At 37.2% G+C, this 20089-nt stretch overlaps 1 protein-coding gene across 3 annotated transcripts in view; it reads left to right on the plus strand.

The window, feature by feature from the left end:
• The window catches only part of LOC111142139 (netrin 4), a 114146-nt gene that overhangs the window by 21563 nt on the left and 72494 nt on the right, over positions 1–20089 (plus strand). For all 3 annotated transcript variants that reach the window (XM_022495119.1, XM_022495120.1, XM_022495121.1), the window contains exon 3: positions 18376–18654. In XM_022495119.1, coding sequence (XP_022350827.1) covers positions 18376–18654 — 279 coding nt within the window. The remainder of the gene's footprint in view (positions 1–18375; positions 18655–20089) is intronic.

Here is a 20089-nt window from a genome sequence, read left to right on the forward strand (position 1 = left end):
GCAAATATTTTACCTGGAGAATAAAAGTTCAGTTGATGGCTGGCCTTAAGTATTTGAAGGACTTCCCTATTGAAGATAAAATATACTTATTTTTGTATAGGTCCAAGACCAGTACTAGAAGTTTCAGAGGACAGATCCTAGCTTAACACAGAGGAACTTTTAAATAACTAGAACCATTAAAAAAATGAAACATGCTGCCCCATGAGGGATCTAGCAGAGAATGGATGGTTTATCAGCTCTTCTAGAGGAAATGTCCTGCATTGAGAAATTTGGGTTAAATGGCCTTGTGTTCTCTTCTGATTTCTAAAAATATCTTGAGGTATCTTCTAGCATGACTTCTGACAGAGCTCAGTTTCTGAGAATTAGGGAACAACTGATGTCCTATACATTCTTGGGTTTCTTACTCAATTCTGTATCCAGAGTACCTAGCACAATGCCTGACATGGTGTTTCCTCGGTTAAGTAATGGTTGAATTAATAAATAAGTGATTTTAATGGAACAGAGGCCTGGAATTTTAGAAACAAAAATGCCACTGATGATGAGACACAATTAGAATTTATATTAGCAAGCTTGCAAGCTATCAGCTTGGAAATGCCTTTTTCTTCTCTAACGAGTAAGAAAGAAATTCTCAAAAACTGAAATGAGATTGAATTTGTTGGCCTGTTTTTCCTTAGAAAACAGTCAGAATTTCTACAGTGAGCTCTTTGCTCTGTAAACCAATGGTTTCAGCATTCTGAAAAATTCTGTATTTCTAGCTCTTCTCTAAATAACCTCTATCTAGAGCCAAAGGAAACATAGACTAATTTTAAAAAATTTGTTGTTTTCTATTTTATGAATTATATAAATGAAGTCACCAGCCCTTTGGTTGAACTGATTGTAATTCACTATATATCAGTCAAGGTAGAGAAAGTAGTATATTTTGTTTGTTTGTTTATTTGTTTTTGGAGGGGTTTTTTGTTTTTGTTTTTGTTTTGTTTTTTGTTTGTTTGTTTGTTTGTTTTGTTTTTTTGCTTTTTAAGCCCGTTACTGGTCTTTATTGCTGCAAGTCTGTCTTCTCATCCGGCTTTCAGGTCTCTTCCATAATTTAACTCTTGCAGCTAATCTTTATGCATAAAACTAGAACTTAAGGGGAAAAGGTATATGAGATTCATCTCTACTGGAAACCCTTTTCATGGTAGTGATTAATCCTATCTTCAAGGTCTCCGACAAGTGAAGGACAAAGTGGCCCTAGGCTATCCAAGTACTATAGTAATAGCAAACATTTGTCTGTGGTTTATAGAAAGTTGGGAGGTCCCTTTGAAGTCTATTTGTTTGGTAGCCAGGATCTCCCCACCAGGGTAACAGTGTTTAAAGTTTGATATTTTTTTAAACCTTAATCAGGACATTTTGGTTGTCTTGAATAAAAAGTTGAAAGCACATTCTAGTGTAGTTCTGCATTATGGAAATCCCCCAATAGGCACACACATGTTCAATAAGTTAGCTAGTTTTAAAGTCAAATTATTTGCCAACTGTGGTTTTCTATGGCACCCAGCTAGGAAAAGTTTTTATTTTTAACATTATTATAATATTTTTAACAAGGTATTTATTTTTAATGCATGCATGCATTTTAATAAGGAAGATTAATGGAGGGAATAGACAGAAGGGGATAAAAACATTTTAAGGCCTTTAATGTGAAAAAAAAATGGCTGAAATCTTTTGCCCCAAAGGGTAATTTCATTCACATTTGGTCTTGTTAAAGTTTAAGAGTTGTCTTACTCTTAAAGAAGGGGTAAAAGGAAGGAACTATGTGGTTACAGAAATGTAGATGTAGTTAGGCAGACCCAGAGAATTTCTGGATATTAACAATAATTGGATATTAACAATTTATCTTTTTTGTAACGTGACTGGATTTTATAAGTAAACTGGAGATCCAAGGATGACTCTTAGTGCACTTCATTTAAAGGAATATCTCTGTTGTCCTGCTGTAGGAAAATTCACTTTTACTACATGTATAACTTCACATTATGCATTAAATTACCCTGATATCACAATTAAGTGACTGAAGCATAGAAGAGTGTAAACAACTTTGTTCTGATCATGTTGAATGATAGCATGGAAAAAGTGAAATCCTTGGAACTTTTAATTCTGTAAGCAAAACAGCTACCCAGAGCTGTTGTAATTTCATCTACTTTGGACAAAAAAAGGATATCTGCAACACTATAGGTTTTGTTCCTTAAATACTAAGTATACCTACAAATGCAACAAATTATATCAAAAGCAGTTGCATCTGCAAGTTTCATTTGCTCAAGTGAAAAATCTCAAGTAGGATCCTCTCCCTTTAGGAAGGAAGGGGATATGGGTAGAGAAGGAATAAGAAAGGAAGAGTAATTATATCTAAGTATTCAGACTGATCTCCTTAATCAGAAAAGTTTTTCCTTTTCTCTCATTTCTGACGCTTCAGAAGTTGCAACATCTTAGAAGTTTTCAGTTTGAAATGAAATTTCTGCTTCTGCTCAGAAAGGAGTAACTGCTATTGTCAGTTACCTTCCCACATTAAAAACGCTAGACCAGAAAAAAAAATTGATACAATTGTTTCAGACATTGGACATCAGGCAGCATAAGACTGATTTCCGAGAGAGGGAGAAAAAACATGGCAAGGCCTGTGATTGTCCAGCTTACTAATGGGGCATCTCCAAGCCACGGCCCAGGAAGGGGAACCACAGTCCAGTGGTCTCACGGAGTTGAGGAGGTTAAGATCAGTACTGAAAAAGGCCAAAGCAGCTAGGATTTGTGGGGCAGAATACTGGAGTAGAGGGTGCATCATAAAGAGAAATCCAGAAAGCTGTACAAAGACCTTCTCAAATCATTGGCAGAATACTGAGGTGCATATGTGTGAGCTAAAACTCTATGAGAGTGGGGAAAGAACCCCCAGAAAATAATAGCTACCTAAACAATTCCTAGTATTCCAATGAGGCAGGGAATAGCTCATGTTCTATCATCCAAAGGGGGAAGTCCTCATAATTCACAGGTGCTGGGCAGAGTCCTCAGATGGCCTTAGTAGTAGGATTAAATTAGCCCTAGAATAAAAGCTAGACTAGATTCATCCTAACAAAAATTTAAAACAATATTAAACTGACCCCAAGTAAATTTAACCGTGTGTCAGAACGAAGTCTAATCCTTCTTAGAGAAATGCATCAAAATTCACCAACCAGCAACATAAAATCCACAATGTCTAATGTTCAATCAAAAACTTAAAATAGGACGAAAATATCACTCCTGACTAGAAGAAAAATCAGTTAATAGAATCACATCCAGAAATAACATAACTGGTAGAAAAAGCAGATAAGGGCATTAAAGCATTATTATAAATATTTTTCACACATTCAACAAACACGTTGAAGACAGAAATAAATGATATAAAAAAAGACCCAAATAGAACTCCCAGAAATGGAAAAAAATGCAGTATCTGAAATGGAAATACACTATAAGGAATGAATAGCAGATGAGATACTGCAGAAGAAAAGATTTGTGAATCTGAGGGCAGACTAACAGAAATTATAAATTAATGAAGCACACAAGAGAAAAGAGAACTGAATAAAAAGAGCACTGGTAAACTGTGGGACAATATTGGGTGGCCTAACTAAAGTCTAAAAGGAGAAACAAAGGACAAAAAATGTTAGATAGTAGGCAAAATTTTTCCAAACTTGATAGAAATGATAAATTTACAGATCTAAGAAGCTCCATAAGTCTCAAACAAAAGAATCATAAAGTAAACCATTTCAGGGATGCCTCAGTGGCTCAGTGGGTTAAGCTGCTGCCTCCGACTCAGGTCATGATCCCAGGGTCCTGGGGTCAAGTCCCACATCAGGCTACTTGCTCAGTGGGGAGCCTGCTTCTCTCTCTGCCTCTGCCTGCCATTCTGCCTGCTTGTGCATGCTCTCTCTCTCTGACAAATAAATAAATTAAATCTTTTAAAAAAAAAAAGGAAGAAAACCATTTCAAACAGAGTTGTCAAGGTGATTCAATGAAGAAAAGATAGTCTTTTCAACAAATAGTACTGGAATAATTGGACATCTATTTGTAAAATGAAGTAAGAAAAAAAAAGGACTTCAATACTCAGCTCACATGATACAGAAAAATTAACTTGAAGTAGACCATAAACCTCAATGTAAGAGTTGAAACTATAAAATTTCTAGAAGAAAACTTAGAAGAATGTATTTTTTGACCTTGAGTGAAGCAAACATTTCTTAGATGGCACACAAAAAGCACATACCATAAGAGGAAAATATTGATAAACCGAATTTCATAAAAACTTAAAACTTTTCTTTTAAGACACTATTAAGAACATGAAAAGACAAGCCACAAACCAGGAGAAAATATTTGCAAATCATGTCTCTAAATATATATTTACATATCAGAATTTATAAAGAACTCTTATAATTCAACAAGAAGAATGACAGCAAGAAAAAAATATGGGCAAAAGATTTGAACAGATACTTCACCAAAGAAGATGTATGTCTAATAAGCAGATAAAAGATGCTCAACACCATTAGTCAACAGGGAAATGCACTTTAAGACCACAATGAAATACTGCTTACATTCACTATCAAGCCTAAAATTAAGACCGACAATACCAAGTGTTGATGAAGATGTCAAAAACTTACACTTTCATCATATATTGCTAGTAGAGATGCAAAATAGTGCAATTACTTTAGAAAACAGTCTTGCAGTTCCTTATAAAGTTAAATATGCTCTTAACATACCACCTGGCAATTTCTCTCCTAAGTACCCATGAGAAATAACTTATATTCTCACAATGACTTCTGTGTGAATGCCCACTGCACTTTTATTCATAATAGCCCAAATCTGCAAATAACCCAAATGACGAGCAACTGATGAATGAATAAACAAACTGCCAAAATTCTTCAATCACTTCTTTCTTACTTCCACTTCCTTGTCCCCTCTTCTTTCTTGAAAGCTCTACAAACTGTCCTTTATTCCATCTAGGCTCTTAAAAGTCTTCTGTGAACCAGCCAAACCCCCAAATTTTTCGTCGTCTTTCTTGTCTCCTCAATGGCATTTGCCATTATTAATTACATTTTCTTTCTTTGCATTCTCACTTCTTTTGGCTTCTGTAACAATGAATTTCCATTATTTTCCTACATTTTGCACTGATCCTTTTTTTGGAATTATTTCTGGCTTGTCTCTTCCCTTCTGACCTCTAACTATGAGTGGCCCCTAAAGCTTAGCCTTTAGTTCTTAGTGTTTGCCCTGATACTCATTTCTTTGCCTCTCATGTGAGGCTGTTCTGCCCTCCCTGCCTTCACTGCTTCCACCATGGTTCAGGCTCTTCTCTTTGTGAGATTTACTCTCCTGAAGGGAAACTCTGATCATTTCACTCCCCTGTTCACCTGGTTAAGACCTTCAATCATTGTTTAACCAAACCAAGTTAGCTGTGATAATGGTAATAATCCTGAATTTGGATTCCAACAACCTGTGTTCAAATACTAGCTCTACCACTTACTAACTAGGTGACCATGGACAAGTCAATGAACATCTCAGAGTTTCTGTATCTGAACGTGGGAATGAATAACACTATGCCATAGTTTCACTGTAAGGTTGAAATGAGATAAATAAAAATACAGGTGGTTCATTAAATGTAAATCATTATTAAGCATGAGTATGGTCTTTTGATGAACATGTTAACACTTATATGTGCCCAGCATTGGTTATACAACAGTGGGCAACCAGACAAGGCCCTCTGTACCTGGAGCTGACAGTCTAGAAGGAAATACAGCAATTAAAATAGACATGGTAAGTTCTAAGTCTAAGAGAAATAACAGGTGCTTGAAGTAGCCCATAGGAAGAATATCTCCTCTAGGCTTGCAGTGGAGAGAAATAGTGAAGAAAGCTTCCTGAAAAAAGAGACATTTAAAATGGTACCTAAAAGATAGGAAGAGTGGGCCAAGTAAGGGAGTGGAGCAGTGCGTGTCCATGACAAAGAGGTGTGAAAAGTATTCCTGATGGGGTAATAGCATGGGCAAAGACCAGGAAGGGAGACCAAGGAGATTTCTAGAAATGGAAAAGAGTTCGGTATGAGTGGAGTATAAAGTTGAGTACAAAGAGAAGGAGCAAGAGTTGGAAGTGATGGGCAGTGAAAGCAGAGAGATTATGCATGCGATTTCCAGAATAGGTCAGGCAAACAGAAGGTATTGGTGATCAGAATGAAGCAGAGGGTGTTCTGAACTGTCGGCCAAGCAAGCATGGGGATAAGAAATGGAGATGATCACCCAGGTAGAAAGACAATCAGCAACTGAGAGGCCCATTAATGAATCCTGGATACTGGGCCACATTCACTAATAGGGCTCAAAGAAGTAAGACTGGCAAAAACAAGGCAGGTCCCCAGTAAAAGTCTAGTAATCCTTTGTATTTATAGGAGCGGTGATTTTTCAAGGCATTTCTACATCTGATATGTTTTTAAAAATCTTCGCTGTATTCCTGTAAACCAACTGGAAGCAGGTATCATTACTTTTATCAAGGACACAGTTAGTCACATCCATTACTAGAATAAAGGGGGCACTGTTAGTCCTATCCATTATTAGGATGACAAGTGGAGGTGTGATAAATCACACGTCATATTTACCTTAATCCTACATTTTTAACTTAACTTTAATCCAGGAATGGCTAGCTGCCAAGCAAGTATAGAGTGGGCTATAGTGGAAAAATCATTAGACTGGAAGTCAGGAAACTGGGTTCTTGTCATAGCTCTGTCACAAACCTGTCAGTTGACCTTTGGCAAGTCACCATAAGTGCTCTGCACCTCAGTTTCCTCAGTTGGACCAGATCATTGATTGGCAAGGACTTTTTTGACTCCCAAATCTTAGGACTCCAAGTACTGAGGGAAAAGAAAAAGCTAGGATTTCAAATGTGTTGAACAATTTTTATATATTATTTTTAGCCCGAATCTTTATTTTTATTTTGGTCTTCTGTCTCGTTTCTTGTCCCTCCTTCCAGTTCTGTCACTTTCCTTGTCCCTGAAGATATTTAAGAAGCCGCCTTTCATCACTTTAGAACTGTAAATATGCCCTTGAAACATGCAAAGAGGCTTTTGTGTACTCCCAAATTGAGGTTATTATCGTACAAGTAAGTCACTTGAGTGCACTGCATTCCTCAGCTTGTTCCATTGAAAGCTTTATTAGGTTATATTGTCCTATCTCAGAAGGACTAGTTGAGTAGATAAGACTCTCCCACTTTAAAAGGTGGGCTATCTGATGAAACAGGGTGCCTAATGCTCCAGAGTGTAAGCAAAAAGGATTTTGGTTCTGCCCAAAAGACAGACACACTTCTCAAGACAAGTAGGTGCTCCACTTGCAGTGGCACAGTCAAGGACGAATGTTCTAAAATTAAACCAACCAGCTGCTCAGCTGCAGACGCCCACCAGTCAATTATGCTATCTTCTTGTCCAGCCTTCTCTCTCCATGAAACCCAAACTCCCACGCACGGCAACCTTTTAAAAGCTAAAATGTCACATACTTTCCCAAAGGTGCCTATCCAAAAAAGCAGGAACCCTGTTTCAAGAACACATTAGGGCACATGTACTCATTCAAAGAATCTATGCTCTTTCATCCACGTACTTACAACTTCAACTTAAATGGAGCCAATAACTGGCTTCAGAAGTCAACTAATATGAAACCTTCCTTGTTGGTGGGGTGACCTGGGAATGCTTGAATCCTACTAAACTTCAGAAACTTGATATTTAATATCAAGCTTGATATTAAATAAACGGTAGATAACAGAGCTTGATAAACAGTAGGTATGGAGACAAATATATCGGTTTCCATGCTAGGTCTTAGGTATACCATCTACCTGACAATAAACAGAAGAGTTGTCAATGTGTCACAAGATTCAACTCAATTAACCAGATGCTATTTGTAAACAACTAGTAAATAACCACATAAGACAAATGAATACAACTGGAAATGTTTCTCAATATACATGTTATTCTAACTGGGCTTCAATAGAGTAAGGAAAAACTGTGATTATTTTTCTTTTATAGAAATCATTTTTTACTGTTGAGGTGATTTGTCTTTTTATTAGATTTTATTAAGCCAGAGTTGCATGATTCCTGTCTAAATGTGTCATTGTTACTCTTGCGGTTGGTTTAGGTTTATTCCTGAACAATACATTATTCAAATTTGGCACTCAAAAAATATTTTAATACTTACTAATATTAAATTCTTTTTTTCTATAAAGTTAAATTTTACTAGTCATGTTGGACATGGTATAAGAATACCATACAGTAAGCTATTTCATAAGATAATAGGTTTATTGTGAAGTACCATGTGCCTAATATATTTTCTTATGAATAAAATGCAATTATATGAATAAATTTTATTATATTTTTATTATTAATTTATATCACAAAATTAAAATGAACCTGTCTTAACATAATTCTATAATGACTCATTCCTTCAATGCATAATTTTTTGAAAGATTTATTTATTTATTTGAGATAGAGAGAAAGAGCACAACAGGAGGGGCAGAGGGAAAGGGAGAGAGAATCTCAAGCAGACTCCATGCTGAGCACAGAGTCCAACACATGGCTCAATCTCACACCCCTGAGATCACAACCTAAGTAGAAACCAGAAGTTGGATACTTAACCAACTGTCCCACCCAGGCCCTCCAGTACATATTATTGAGAATCTATAAGACATGGTATTAGATGGGCATATAAAGATGAATCAAAGCATAGCACAAATGTAAAAAATGTAAGATAGACAAATATATATAGGTATCATAAATTATAAAGTTATAGTGAGGTTTACCCATTTATTAAAAAGTCCAAATTACTAAAATAGAATTATTGAATAAACATACAAAATTTAGATGCTTATATTTTAAATTATTTTTCATATTTCTTAGTTTGAGATGCCAATAAGAAAACAAATTTGTTTTTCCAGGACTTTTAATCTATTAAATCTAACTGTACTTCTAGTTGACCCATAAGAATCTATGGTTATGGCAAACTGATTATAGTGTCTCTAGGAATGAAATGTATGAGCATCCTACAAAAATGTTACTAGATTTGTAGAACAGGAAAAAGTCCAGATCTGGGGTCCAAAATCTTGACTTGTATTATCATCAGGGAGAGTCAAGGCTTCTTAGCAAGTTTTCATACTTTTATTATCAAACTTCTGGGGGCACCTGGGTAGCTCAGTGGGTTAAGTGTCTGCCTTTGGCTCAGGTCATGATCCCAGAGTCCTGGGATCATCCCTGGGGTGGGCTTCCTGCACTCTCCCTCTGTCTACCCCTCCCCCCACTCATGCTGTCTCTCTCTCTTTTTCTTTCTCTCAAATAAATAAATAAAATCTTAAAGAAAACAAACTTCTGATGTCATTTCTATGAAATTTTTATATAAAAATAAGGGCTTGGGGCATCTGGGTGGTGCAGTACCTTAAGTAGCCAACTTGGTTTTGGCTCAGGTCATGATCTCAGGGTCCTGAGATCAAGCCCCATATCAGACTCCATGTACAGCACAGAGTCTGCTTCAGATTCTCTCTCCCTTTCCTTCTGCCCCTCCCACTTGTGCTCTCTCTCTCTCTTTCTCTCAAATAAATAAATAAATAAATAAATATTTTTTTTAAAAAGGGCTAATCCAGTTACAGTTTTATAAATTGTACTTCAGAAAAGTTAGTCTGCCTTGGTGTTTTAGACTTTAGCTCTTAGCCAATATGCAGTAATAAGAACCAGACTAACCCCACTGCCTGAAACAACTAAAAAAAAAAAAAAATAGACAAAATATATGAAAGAACTGTTTTCAGGTTTTGGACATCAGGCAGCAGAGAACAGTAATCCCTGAGAGAACGGAAGCAAATGAGGTGAGTCCTATGATTGTCCCAGCTTATTATCTAGAGAAAGCTTCCAGGCTAGGTCCAGAAAGCAGGAACCTAGGAGGAGCCTAATGGATTTTTTTTAAATTAAAGAGCTGAGAGTCTGGGAAGGGAAGATGGCTAGAGTTTGCAGGCCAATGTACCAGAGAGAAGAGCTGTGAAATAAAGACTTTTTAAGACATAGAAAAGCTAAAAAGAAAAAAAAAAGTTCATTAGCAGCACACTTGCATTGCAGGAAATATTGGAAGAAATCCTTCAGACAGAAGAAAAATAATGCTGGATTGATATCTGGATCTTCACAAAGGAGTGAAGATCATCAAAAAGGGAAAATAGGTGGATACATATAAGATACTTTTTTTCTTATTTTTATAATCTCTTTAAAAGATAATTGAGGGGCACCTGGCTGGCTCAGTCAATAGAGCATGTGACTCTTGAACTTGGGGTCATGAGTTTGAGCCCCATGATGGGGATGGAGTTTACTTAAAAAATAAAATAAAAATAAATAAAAGATAATTGACTTTTTAGAGCCAAAATTTTAACAGTATGTTATGAAGCTTAAATTATATACAGAAGTCAAATGCATGACAACAATGGAGCAGTGGTTGAGAGAAGGAAAAGGGAGTATACTGTTCTAAGTTTTTTATGCTATATTTGAAGTAAGAAAGATTACCTAAGGAAAGACTGTGTTAAGTTAAAGATATATACTATATACTCTATATATAGAGAGTATATATACTTTATATACTATAAACTCTAAAGCAGCCACTGTTTTTTTAAAAAAGGTTACAAATAATAAACAAAAAAAGGAAATAAAAAGGACCCTAAAATAGTCAATCCAACAGAAGATAGGAAAAAAAAAAAAAGGAAGAGTAGAATATAAAACAAAAACCAAAATGGAAGATTTAAACACAACCATCTCAACAATCACATTAAATGTAAAATGTCTAAATACTCCAATTAAAGGCATAGGTTATCAGATTGGATAAAATTTTTAAAAGGTGCAACTGTAAGAAATTCACTTTATTTTTTCAAGTAGGCTCCATGCTCAGCATGGAGAGCAGCATACGGTTTGAATTCAGGACCCTGAGATCAAGACCTGAGCTGAAATCAAGAGTTGATTGCTTAATCATCTGACTGTCCTCCTCTCCCACTGCAATAAATAAATAAATAAATAAATAAAATCTTTAAATAAAAAGACATAAATAAGTTAAAAGTGAAAGAATGTAAAAAGATATACTATGCTAACACTAACCAAAGGAAAATTTTTGGCAGTGGCTTTATTTTTAGACAAGTAGATTTCAGATCAAAGATTACCAGAGATAAAGAGGGACATTTTCATATTGATAAAGGTGCTAATTCATCAAGAGGATGTAACAATCTTAAATGTTTATGCATCTAAGAGCAAGGCTTCAAAATACATGAAGCAAAAAACTGCAAAAAGAAACAGATGAGTTGATAAATATAGCTGAGTTTTTTCAGATCTTTTTTCTGGAAAAATTGATAAAACAAGTAGAGAAAATCAGTAAGGATACAGAAGATTTGATTAACACTGTCAAACAACTTGACCTAATTAATATTTATATAACACTTCACCAAAAACAGTAGTATACACAATCTTTTCAGGGGCCAAAGGACCATTTTTCAAGATAGACCATAAAACAAATACACATAAATGTAAAAGAATCAAATCATACAAAGTATGTTCTCTGACCACAAAGGAATTAGATTAGAAATCAATAACAGGAGGGGCACCTGGGTGGCTCAGTCTTTAAGGGTCTGCCTTCAGCTCAGGTCACAGTCCCAGGGTTCTGGGATCGAGCCCCACATCGGACTCCCTGTTCAGTAGGGGAGTCTGCTTCTCCCTTTTCCACTCCCCCTGCTTGTGTTCCCTCTCTCACTGTGTCTCTCTCTGTCAAATAAATAAATAAAATCTTAAAAAAAAAAAGAAATCAATAACAGGAGGTACAAGGGAAATGCACAAATATTTGAAAATTAAATAACATACTTTTGAGTAACTTATGGGTCAAAAAAGAAATAAAAAAGGGAAATTAGAAAGGATTTTGAACTGAAAACACAACGTAACAAAATTTATGGATGCAACTAAAGAAGGATTTGATGGGGAGGGGAACACCTCAAATCAAGGATCTATAGTTCTACTTTAAGAAACCAGTAAGAGAAGAGAAAATTAAACCCAAAGTAGAAGAAAATAATAAAGACAAAAGCAAAAATAAAATAGAAAAAAAAATCATTGAAAATAAAGCTGCTTTTTTGAGAACATGAAAATTCAAGAATTTAAAAAACACATTAAAGAACCATTGCAGTTGTGATCCTAAGGCTTCCATTTTTAGTAAATAAGAAAGCTAGACCAGAAACCGTGGAAAAGACCTAATATTTCTATGTGTTTGGGTGCTTGATAATACCTGCCTGATCCCTTTTCTTAAGAATATGAAAGATCTTGTGTGCTGATGAAGAGAAAGAATCCATAAAACCATTTGAAATGTATTACATATTTTTACATAGGTACTTATACATATATATGTGTGTTTCTACACTCTTCATCAAAAGTGCAGAACTTGTGGTAAGACCATTTTGCTTTTTTAATCTTCTAAATCTTGTTCCCTATTTGGCTTCTCCTTTTTAAAAATACTGTTTGGAAAAAGAGTTCATTCATTTATTCATTCAGTGTAATTATGAAATGCTACAATATGCCAGAGACCGTGGGACATGCTGGGGACACAGCTGTTAACCAGACAAACAAGATCCTTGCCCACTGAGCAGAGTCTATTGTGTGATACAGATAAGTAAATAGGCAATAACAGGGACTAGTGTGAAAGTGCTAGCACAGAAAGACAGGTGCCAACAGAGTCTACAAGATGGGTAATCAACTTGGACCTGAAATATTCCTCAAGCTAGTGGCTAAAAATAATTTTTTAAATGTGATAACTAAGTTTCTTGTGTTATTGTGATCTAATAACATAGGCGATAAAATTTGAGTTATGGAGTAAAATGTAAGGTATGAGTTTGATATTAAAAGGACCCCAGACTACTATGTACCTAATATTTACTCTACTTCTTATTCTGTTCATATTGTGTTAATACTCTGTTGAAAGTTTCATATCAGAGTAAAAGTAAGACTAGGGAACACAATTTTAACTAATTTTCAGTATTATTGAGAGTTAGAAAAGGAAGAACATATAGATAATTCTAACCTGCTCAGAACTTTTTAAGGATCTCTTTGTTACACTTGGGCATAAAAAATGGCAGAACCTAAGCCAAAAATCCAGATCCTTAGGTAAAGTTTGAGGGATTCCAGGCTTAGAAAGTGAGGCAAGACCAGAGAAATGTGAAGATTGCAAGGATTAGGTAGGAAAGGGGCTGTGATTCATTCAGAAGCTCAGAGATGTTTTTAAATTATGCATTTAATCTAAAACATAGATTCACATTTGGAAATGTATTTTCAAGACATTATTATAAACTTCTGCATTTTAGCTATATGATTGTTCACTATAGTTGATTATACTGAAAAGCCGGAAACAACCTAGATGCCTAACAACAGCAGCCTGGTTAAATAAATTGTGTCATATCCACACAATGGATCTCTAACCAGATTTTTAAGTAATGCAGCAGTGTTTCTCAAACTTCATTGTGCATCAGAATCATGCATCTGTGCATCAGAAGGCGTGCTGAAACCCAGATTGCTGGGCCCCATCTCCAGAGTTTCTGATCGGTCAGTCTGGTACAGGGATCAAGAATCTGCATTTCCGGGAAGTCTGGATGATCTAGTTGGTTGAGGTTCTGACTCTTGGTTTTGCTCAGGTCATGATCTCATCATCGTGGGTTCGAGCCCCACATCAGGCTCAGCACAAAGTCTGCTTCAGATTCTCTCTCCCTCCTGTTCTCTCTCACTGTCTCTCTTAGATAGATACATAGATACATAGATAGATAGACAGAATTTGCATTTCTAACTAGTTCCCAGGTTTTATACCAAGGTTGTTGGTCTGGGGGCCACACTTTGAGAACCACTGATGGGGAGTTACTTTCATTGAGTCGGAAAACATTTACAAGGTATTGTTAAGTTGAAACAAAGTTGTTTACATTATATTCTATATTATATTATGTATTTATTATTATATAATTATAATTATTGTAAATAAATAAATAAATAACATATAATTGTGATTATATTACAATATATTCTATATTATATATATTCTATATAGACAGAGGTATGGATGGGAAAATATTGTGGAGTTGCTAGTATTCCTGGTTGTCTTTGGGATCTCATTGTAGATTCTTAATGTCTCCTACATTCTGAGTGACAGATTTCTCTATAATGAGAGTATTAGCCACTGAAACACAATCAACTTTCTTAATTTGAAAAATATGATCAGGAGGGCCACTTGGGAGGCTCAGTGGGTTAAAGCCTCTGCCTTTGGCTTGGGTCATGATCCCAGGGTCCTGGGATCGAGCCCTGCATCGGGCTCTCTGCTCAGCAGGGAGCCTGCTTCCTCCTCTCTCACTCTCTGTCTGCCTCTCTGCCTACTTGTGATCTCTGTCTGTCAAATAAATAAATAAAATCTTAAAAAAAAAAAAGTGATCAGGAGGTCCTGGCCAATAGCAGTAACAAGCTGCTATCAAAACAGACTTGGTCTTAGTTCCCTTCTGGCTTCTATGTCTTGTCAGGAGTGTCTCTTCAGAAGCAGTCATAGACAAAAGAGCAGTGATGGGCTCATAGATACGTCCTGTTCCTGATGGGGACGAAACCAGAAGAGGCTGGTGTTATGGGAGGGTTTCTGTGCCTTTTCTTCATTTTAGCAGTGCCATGCAGACTTCTTCTGGAGATGTTTGAAGAAAAACTGGGTGGGACCCAAAGGGCGACCTGCCAGAAGCTTGAAGCATCTGGATTGGCGCACTCTTTGTTTCCTGATGCAGGGTAGATCCTTTTCCCAGAGTATCAGATTAAGGCGTCTCCTTTCTGGAAAAAAGATTTCATGGTTTAAATTCCCGTTGATTTTTGTGTCTGTGGCACTTGGCTGTCTCCGTTCCAGCATACAGCCTCAGGGGTCATCATGTCCCTTCCCCGCTGATATCTGTGTGCCAACTGTGGTGTCATGCACACTGGCACAGAGACGCCATTCAGCTTCCACAGTCTGGGTTCAGGAAGCCAAAGAGCTTCTAAGTTCCTACAAACCTTGACAGACCTTCCTCTAGCCTTGCATGTGCAAAGCAATTCTCAGGAGGGAAAGGGTTGTAAGGAGGGAGGGAGAGGAAACAAGGGTAAATGTCAAGGGTAAATATGTGATAGGAACCCAGAGAGCAAACAGTTGCCACCAATGTGGAGGAAAAGGAAGGGTGGGCCACAATTTAGAGAAGTATGCTGTAGACTTTCCAGTAGACTACTTACTTGGTTAGCACTGTGACCTTTTCCATGTCCTTGCATTACTGTGGTCAATAAACGAAGCCACATTATTGGTTTTATTTAGAGTTCCTCACACATGTCTAACAGAGTGCCAGTATTTGGGATATTTTATGAAAAATAAGCTCCACATAACTCACAATGGATTCAGTGTTTTTTTTTTTAATGATTCAAATGTAAAATTATGCTGTGATATGGGCTATCATTGAAAGAGATTACTTCTAGAGCACTGGGTGTTATATGCAACTGATGAATCACTGAACTCTACCTCTGAAACTAATAATACACTATTAATTATTCAATCAAAGTTAATTAATTGAACTTAAATTAGTTAATTTATTAATTGATTGATGTTAATTTTTAATTATTGTTATTTAATTGAACTTAAGTAAAATATTTTAAAAAATTAAAAAGAGACATTAGTTATCTATTGACTTCCAAGTAGGTAACATATTATTTGTTGGAAAATTTTATTCCCTATGTTGTTTCCAACACTTTACATGTGAATAAATGGTGTGGAATATTGTTAACGTTTAGGCTACAACTTTTTTCAAGTTCAAAAATACCTAGAAATGCAGAAATTGGTTAATGATTCAATTATTTATAACTTTTATAATACAAGTTCCTACCTCTTCCTTTCTAGTGCTATAACATGAATTCAGTATGTGAATCCATTTAAGACCTTGTAAGAGGAAGCTAAGTTATTTAAAATTCTCACCTATTACTTGAATGACAAGAACAATGTTAAAATCAACCAATTAGTTTACGAAAAATTTACTGAATATTGACTCTGCACCAGGCACTGTCCTGGGATCAGTGATTACCCTCAAGGAGTTTACTTTCTAGACTGGGACAACGGTAAAACATTACACAACTACTACTACAATGTGTCAGTTGGTAATAAGCACTAAGGACAAAAATGAGGCAAGGCTGCTACAAGGACTTTATATTTTATTCTGAGACAAATGGGAGGTCTTTGGGTGGAGGTAAATTTAAGCAGAGTGACATGATCCAACTTCTGTTTATAGAGGATCACTCTGGCTGCTGGACAGAGAGTATCCATTGACTTATTACCACCTCCCCCAAAGTTATATTTTATTTAGGACAGTTATGTACCAGTGGGCCTGAAGATGTGATCCTGCACAGTTGATTCTTGCCTTTCATACTTTCAGTGCAAAATCAATTTCCAAAATGAAACTTTTACATCCAAAGTATTCCTTAAGGAAGTTTTTTCCTAGAAAACTACTTTTAGATACATTCTCTCTAAATGGAAGTTTATCCAAAGCCTACTTTTTAATAATTACTTTACTTTCAAACTACTTGGTTATCCAAATATTTCTGAAAGAGTTCTAGCATATCTTTTTTAAAGGTTTTTTAATGTATGTATTTGAGAGAGAGCGAGAGCACAAGCAGGGGAAGCAGCAGGGGGAGAAGCAGCAGGGGGAGCCTGCTTCTCCCCACTGAACAGGGAGCCCGATGTGGGGCTCGATCCCAGAAGCCTGGGACCATGACCTGGGCTGAAGGCAGATGCTTAACCATCTGAGCCACCCAGCCCCTTAACATATCTTTAAAAAATCAAGAGATACCTAAGAATTTTTCAAGAGAGCTTTGTCTCTCGTTATATAAATTAACAAGATTGTTTGAGGTTTTATTCTTTTTTTTTTTTAAATCTCCATAATAAGGTGTAATTTAGTGTTGGCCTCCTTATAATACTGGTTTATGTCATGAGATTGTTTGGAATTCCTTTTTTATATTCATTGGTTTCCACTAGCAATGATTTCCTCTTCCACCAGCCTCTATTCCCCCAAAGTTAACAGACCCTTAGAGAAGTTTGTACCACTCCACCCCAGGGCCCCTTTTGTTACTCCCATATAATGTATAGATACACACACATGCCCAAAGCCCGTCCCTTCTGAATCTTCCTCCCTCTGGTTTCCTCCTCAGAACTCAAGTTTTAAATGGCCTTTCGAGTCTATCTCTAACATACACAATAAAAACCGTTTTATTACTTCTACTTTGCATTTAACCAAAGTACTCTTAACTAACTTGATCAGCCATTTTACTCTCTATATGTGGATTTAAGGGACGTTTAACTGATTTCAGAAATCAAATCCACTCTGAAAGGACTGTATATTTACTGCTAGTAAGAATATTCCAAGAACGTGCCACAAGCGTGGAAGGCAGATCCAGAAGAGGGGAACCCCAAAGTATTTGTAGCAACCATGACCCTAATTAATAACTGATTAGTCTTCGAAAGGGTCACATTTTATCTGGAAATAGAAGTGTCTGGATCTTGATTTTGCAATCACTTCCTAACTGGTTCTCCTGCTTCTATTCGTCATGCTTTATAATCCATTCTCCTCACAGGAGCGGGAATTGTCTTTTTAAAAAATGCAAATCAGATCACATCACTTCTCTGTGTATGACCTTTCAGTGGCTTCCCACTACAGCTAGAATAACTACCATGGCCTTTAAGGGCTCTCTGTTCATGATCTGTCTTGTCCTGGCTCCATCCTCTGCTCTGAAAACTGTCCCCTGGTTTCCTGGACCTCAGTCACACTGGCCTTGTTTTTCTTCCTTTAATAAGCCAGGCTTGAGGACACCTGGGTGGCTCAGTCGGTTAAGCGTCTGCCTTCAGCTCTGGTCATGATCCTGGGGTCCTGGGATCGAGTCCCGAATTGGGCTCCCTGCTTAGCGGGGAATCTGCTTCTCCCTCTCCCTCCACTGCTCCCCCTGCTTATGCACTTGCTCTCTCTGTCATATAAATAAAAATAAAATCTTAAAAAAAAAAAGCCAGGCTTGATTCAGCTTCCAGGCCTTTAAACTTGTGTTTCTTCTGCCCAAAATGCTCTTCCCAGTCTCTGCATGGCTGCCTTCATCTCAAGAGTCAGGTCCCTGCTGGCTACTTATCTCATACTTATCCTGCATCCAAACAGGCAGCACAGCTGTGTGATCAAGGTCAAAAGGCTGCCTATCTTATCACTTGCAGATGACAAAAGGTATAAGTCGCATCAAAATTGTATGAGGCAAATGATTTGGGGTTTGCACACAGCCCTATATACTCATGGTAATATTCTTCTTCTTTACAGGTTATTTTCCGAGCTTTGTCACCGCCATACGATGCAGAGAACCCTTACAGTGCCAAAGTGCAGGAGCAGCTGAAGATCACCAACCTCCGCGTGCAGCTGCTGAAACGGCAGTCTTGCCCCTGTCAGAGGAATGACCTGACCGCAAAGCCTCAACATTTTACACATTACGCAATCTATGATTTCATTGTCAAGGGTAGCTGCTTCTGCAACGGCCATGCTGACCAGTGCGTACCTGTTGACGGCTTCAGACCGGTCAAGGCCCCAGGAGCATTCCACGTGGTATGTGAAACAATTCCTCCCCTATGAAAAACAAACCACGGGTTACCCTCAGCTTTGGGCAGTGGTAATCGAAGTCTCCTCAGAGTTGGTCTTGGCTCACACAGTGCTTCTGTTTCTCCCTCTGCTGATTCACTCTTCCGACTCCATACCCATGCTATAAAATGCCAATTAACTCGTTTTTTAACTCTTCAATTTTAGAATTATAAATAGTCAAGCATGATAACCAGATTCCTTGGAATACATCCATGCCAATTTTTAGTACTATGACCTTCAGATATGAAGTGTAAGGTGAGCGGCAGGAGAGGTTGGCATAATCATATTTGTGGCATTATCACACAGGAGTAGCTTTGACAGTAAATGGGCACCATTGTTGAGTTGACTCTAAAGTGGAAAAAACAAGAACCTCAGTTTAATGCCTGGTATCTTTTGCTATCTGGCCAACAGAATGAATAATAATTCTCCTCTGTGAAGAGTGGCCTGACCCCCTGTCACCTTAAGCCAGAGTTAACCCCCTTTCCTCTACAGTCACACATCCCCTTGTGTTTCCTCTGAACTCTCACTTGACTGCATCTCCTGGGAGATCGCAAACTCCCGAAGACCAGGACTGCATGACCTATGTCTCCTCAGGACAGTGTGTTACCTGAACCAGAGTTAGGTGTTTGGTAGGTGTCTGATTGAATGAGAGCAACACAGGAATAGAAACATGATGACAAACTTCTCATTGTCCTCACATCACTTTCTTCCAAAACACACACACACACATACACACACGAAGTGGCTCAGACAGCAAGTGCCTTGTTGGGATGCACCCAGAGCCATGGCTGGGTATTGGGCAAAGAGAAGGCAAGGAAGAGAGCACTCCAATTTTTAAATTTTATATTTTTCTCTGATACTTCTGAGCAAGACAAAAAACTAAATAAAAATTTAAGACCTCAAAGTATCCTTACTTCATTTCCTAGAGAGGAGACTTCCACCATTTGTCTTCTTTCACCCAGCCCTAATAGAGGACAGAGCCATAAGGGACCATGAACCAGTTAACCAACAGAGAAGTTTGTATTTGCTGGGCTAAGTCCCTGGGCTGTGGGACAGCACTGCAGTAATGAAAATGAGTAGGGTAGTGACCAGAGTTTCAAAAACAAAAACACTGCTATTTACTCTAGAAATGAAGCTAGGGCTTCCAAGTTGGAGAAAAAGCAGTACTCACCCGGAAAACACCTACTGGTTTGCAGACACTATGGATTTTTGAGTTAACATTGCTTCAAATAAAGGATGGAATAATTTGTAATACCTAAGTTAGGGGGGTTCGAGTATGATTCACAAAGAAAATAACTCAGATATTCTAGAGATGTGCCAATCTACTAGACTGTAAACTAGAAAGATGGTGTGAGGTAGAAGGCCAGTACATTTCTGCCATTATATTTCAGTGAATGAGTGA

Source organism: Enhydra lutris, unplaced genomic scaffold, assembly GCF_002288905.1.
Source record: "Enhydra lutris kenyoni isolate GAN:26980312 unplaced genomic scaffold, ASM228890v2 scaffoldscaffold7, whole genome shotgun sequence".
Lineage (NCBI taxonomy): Eukaryota > Metazoa > Chordata > Mammalia > Carnivora > Mustelidae > Enhydra > Enhydra lutris.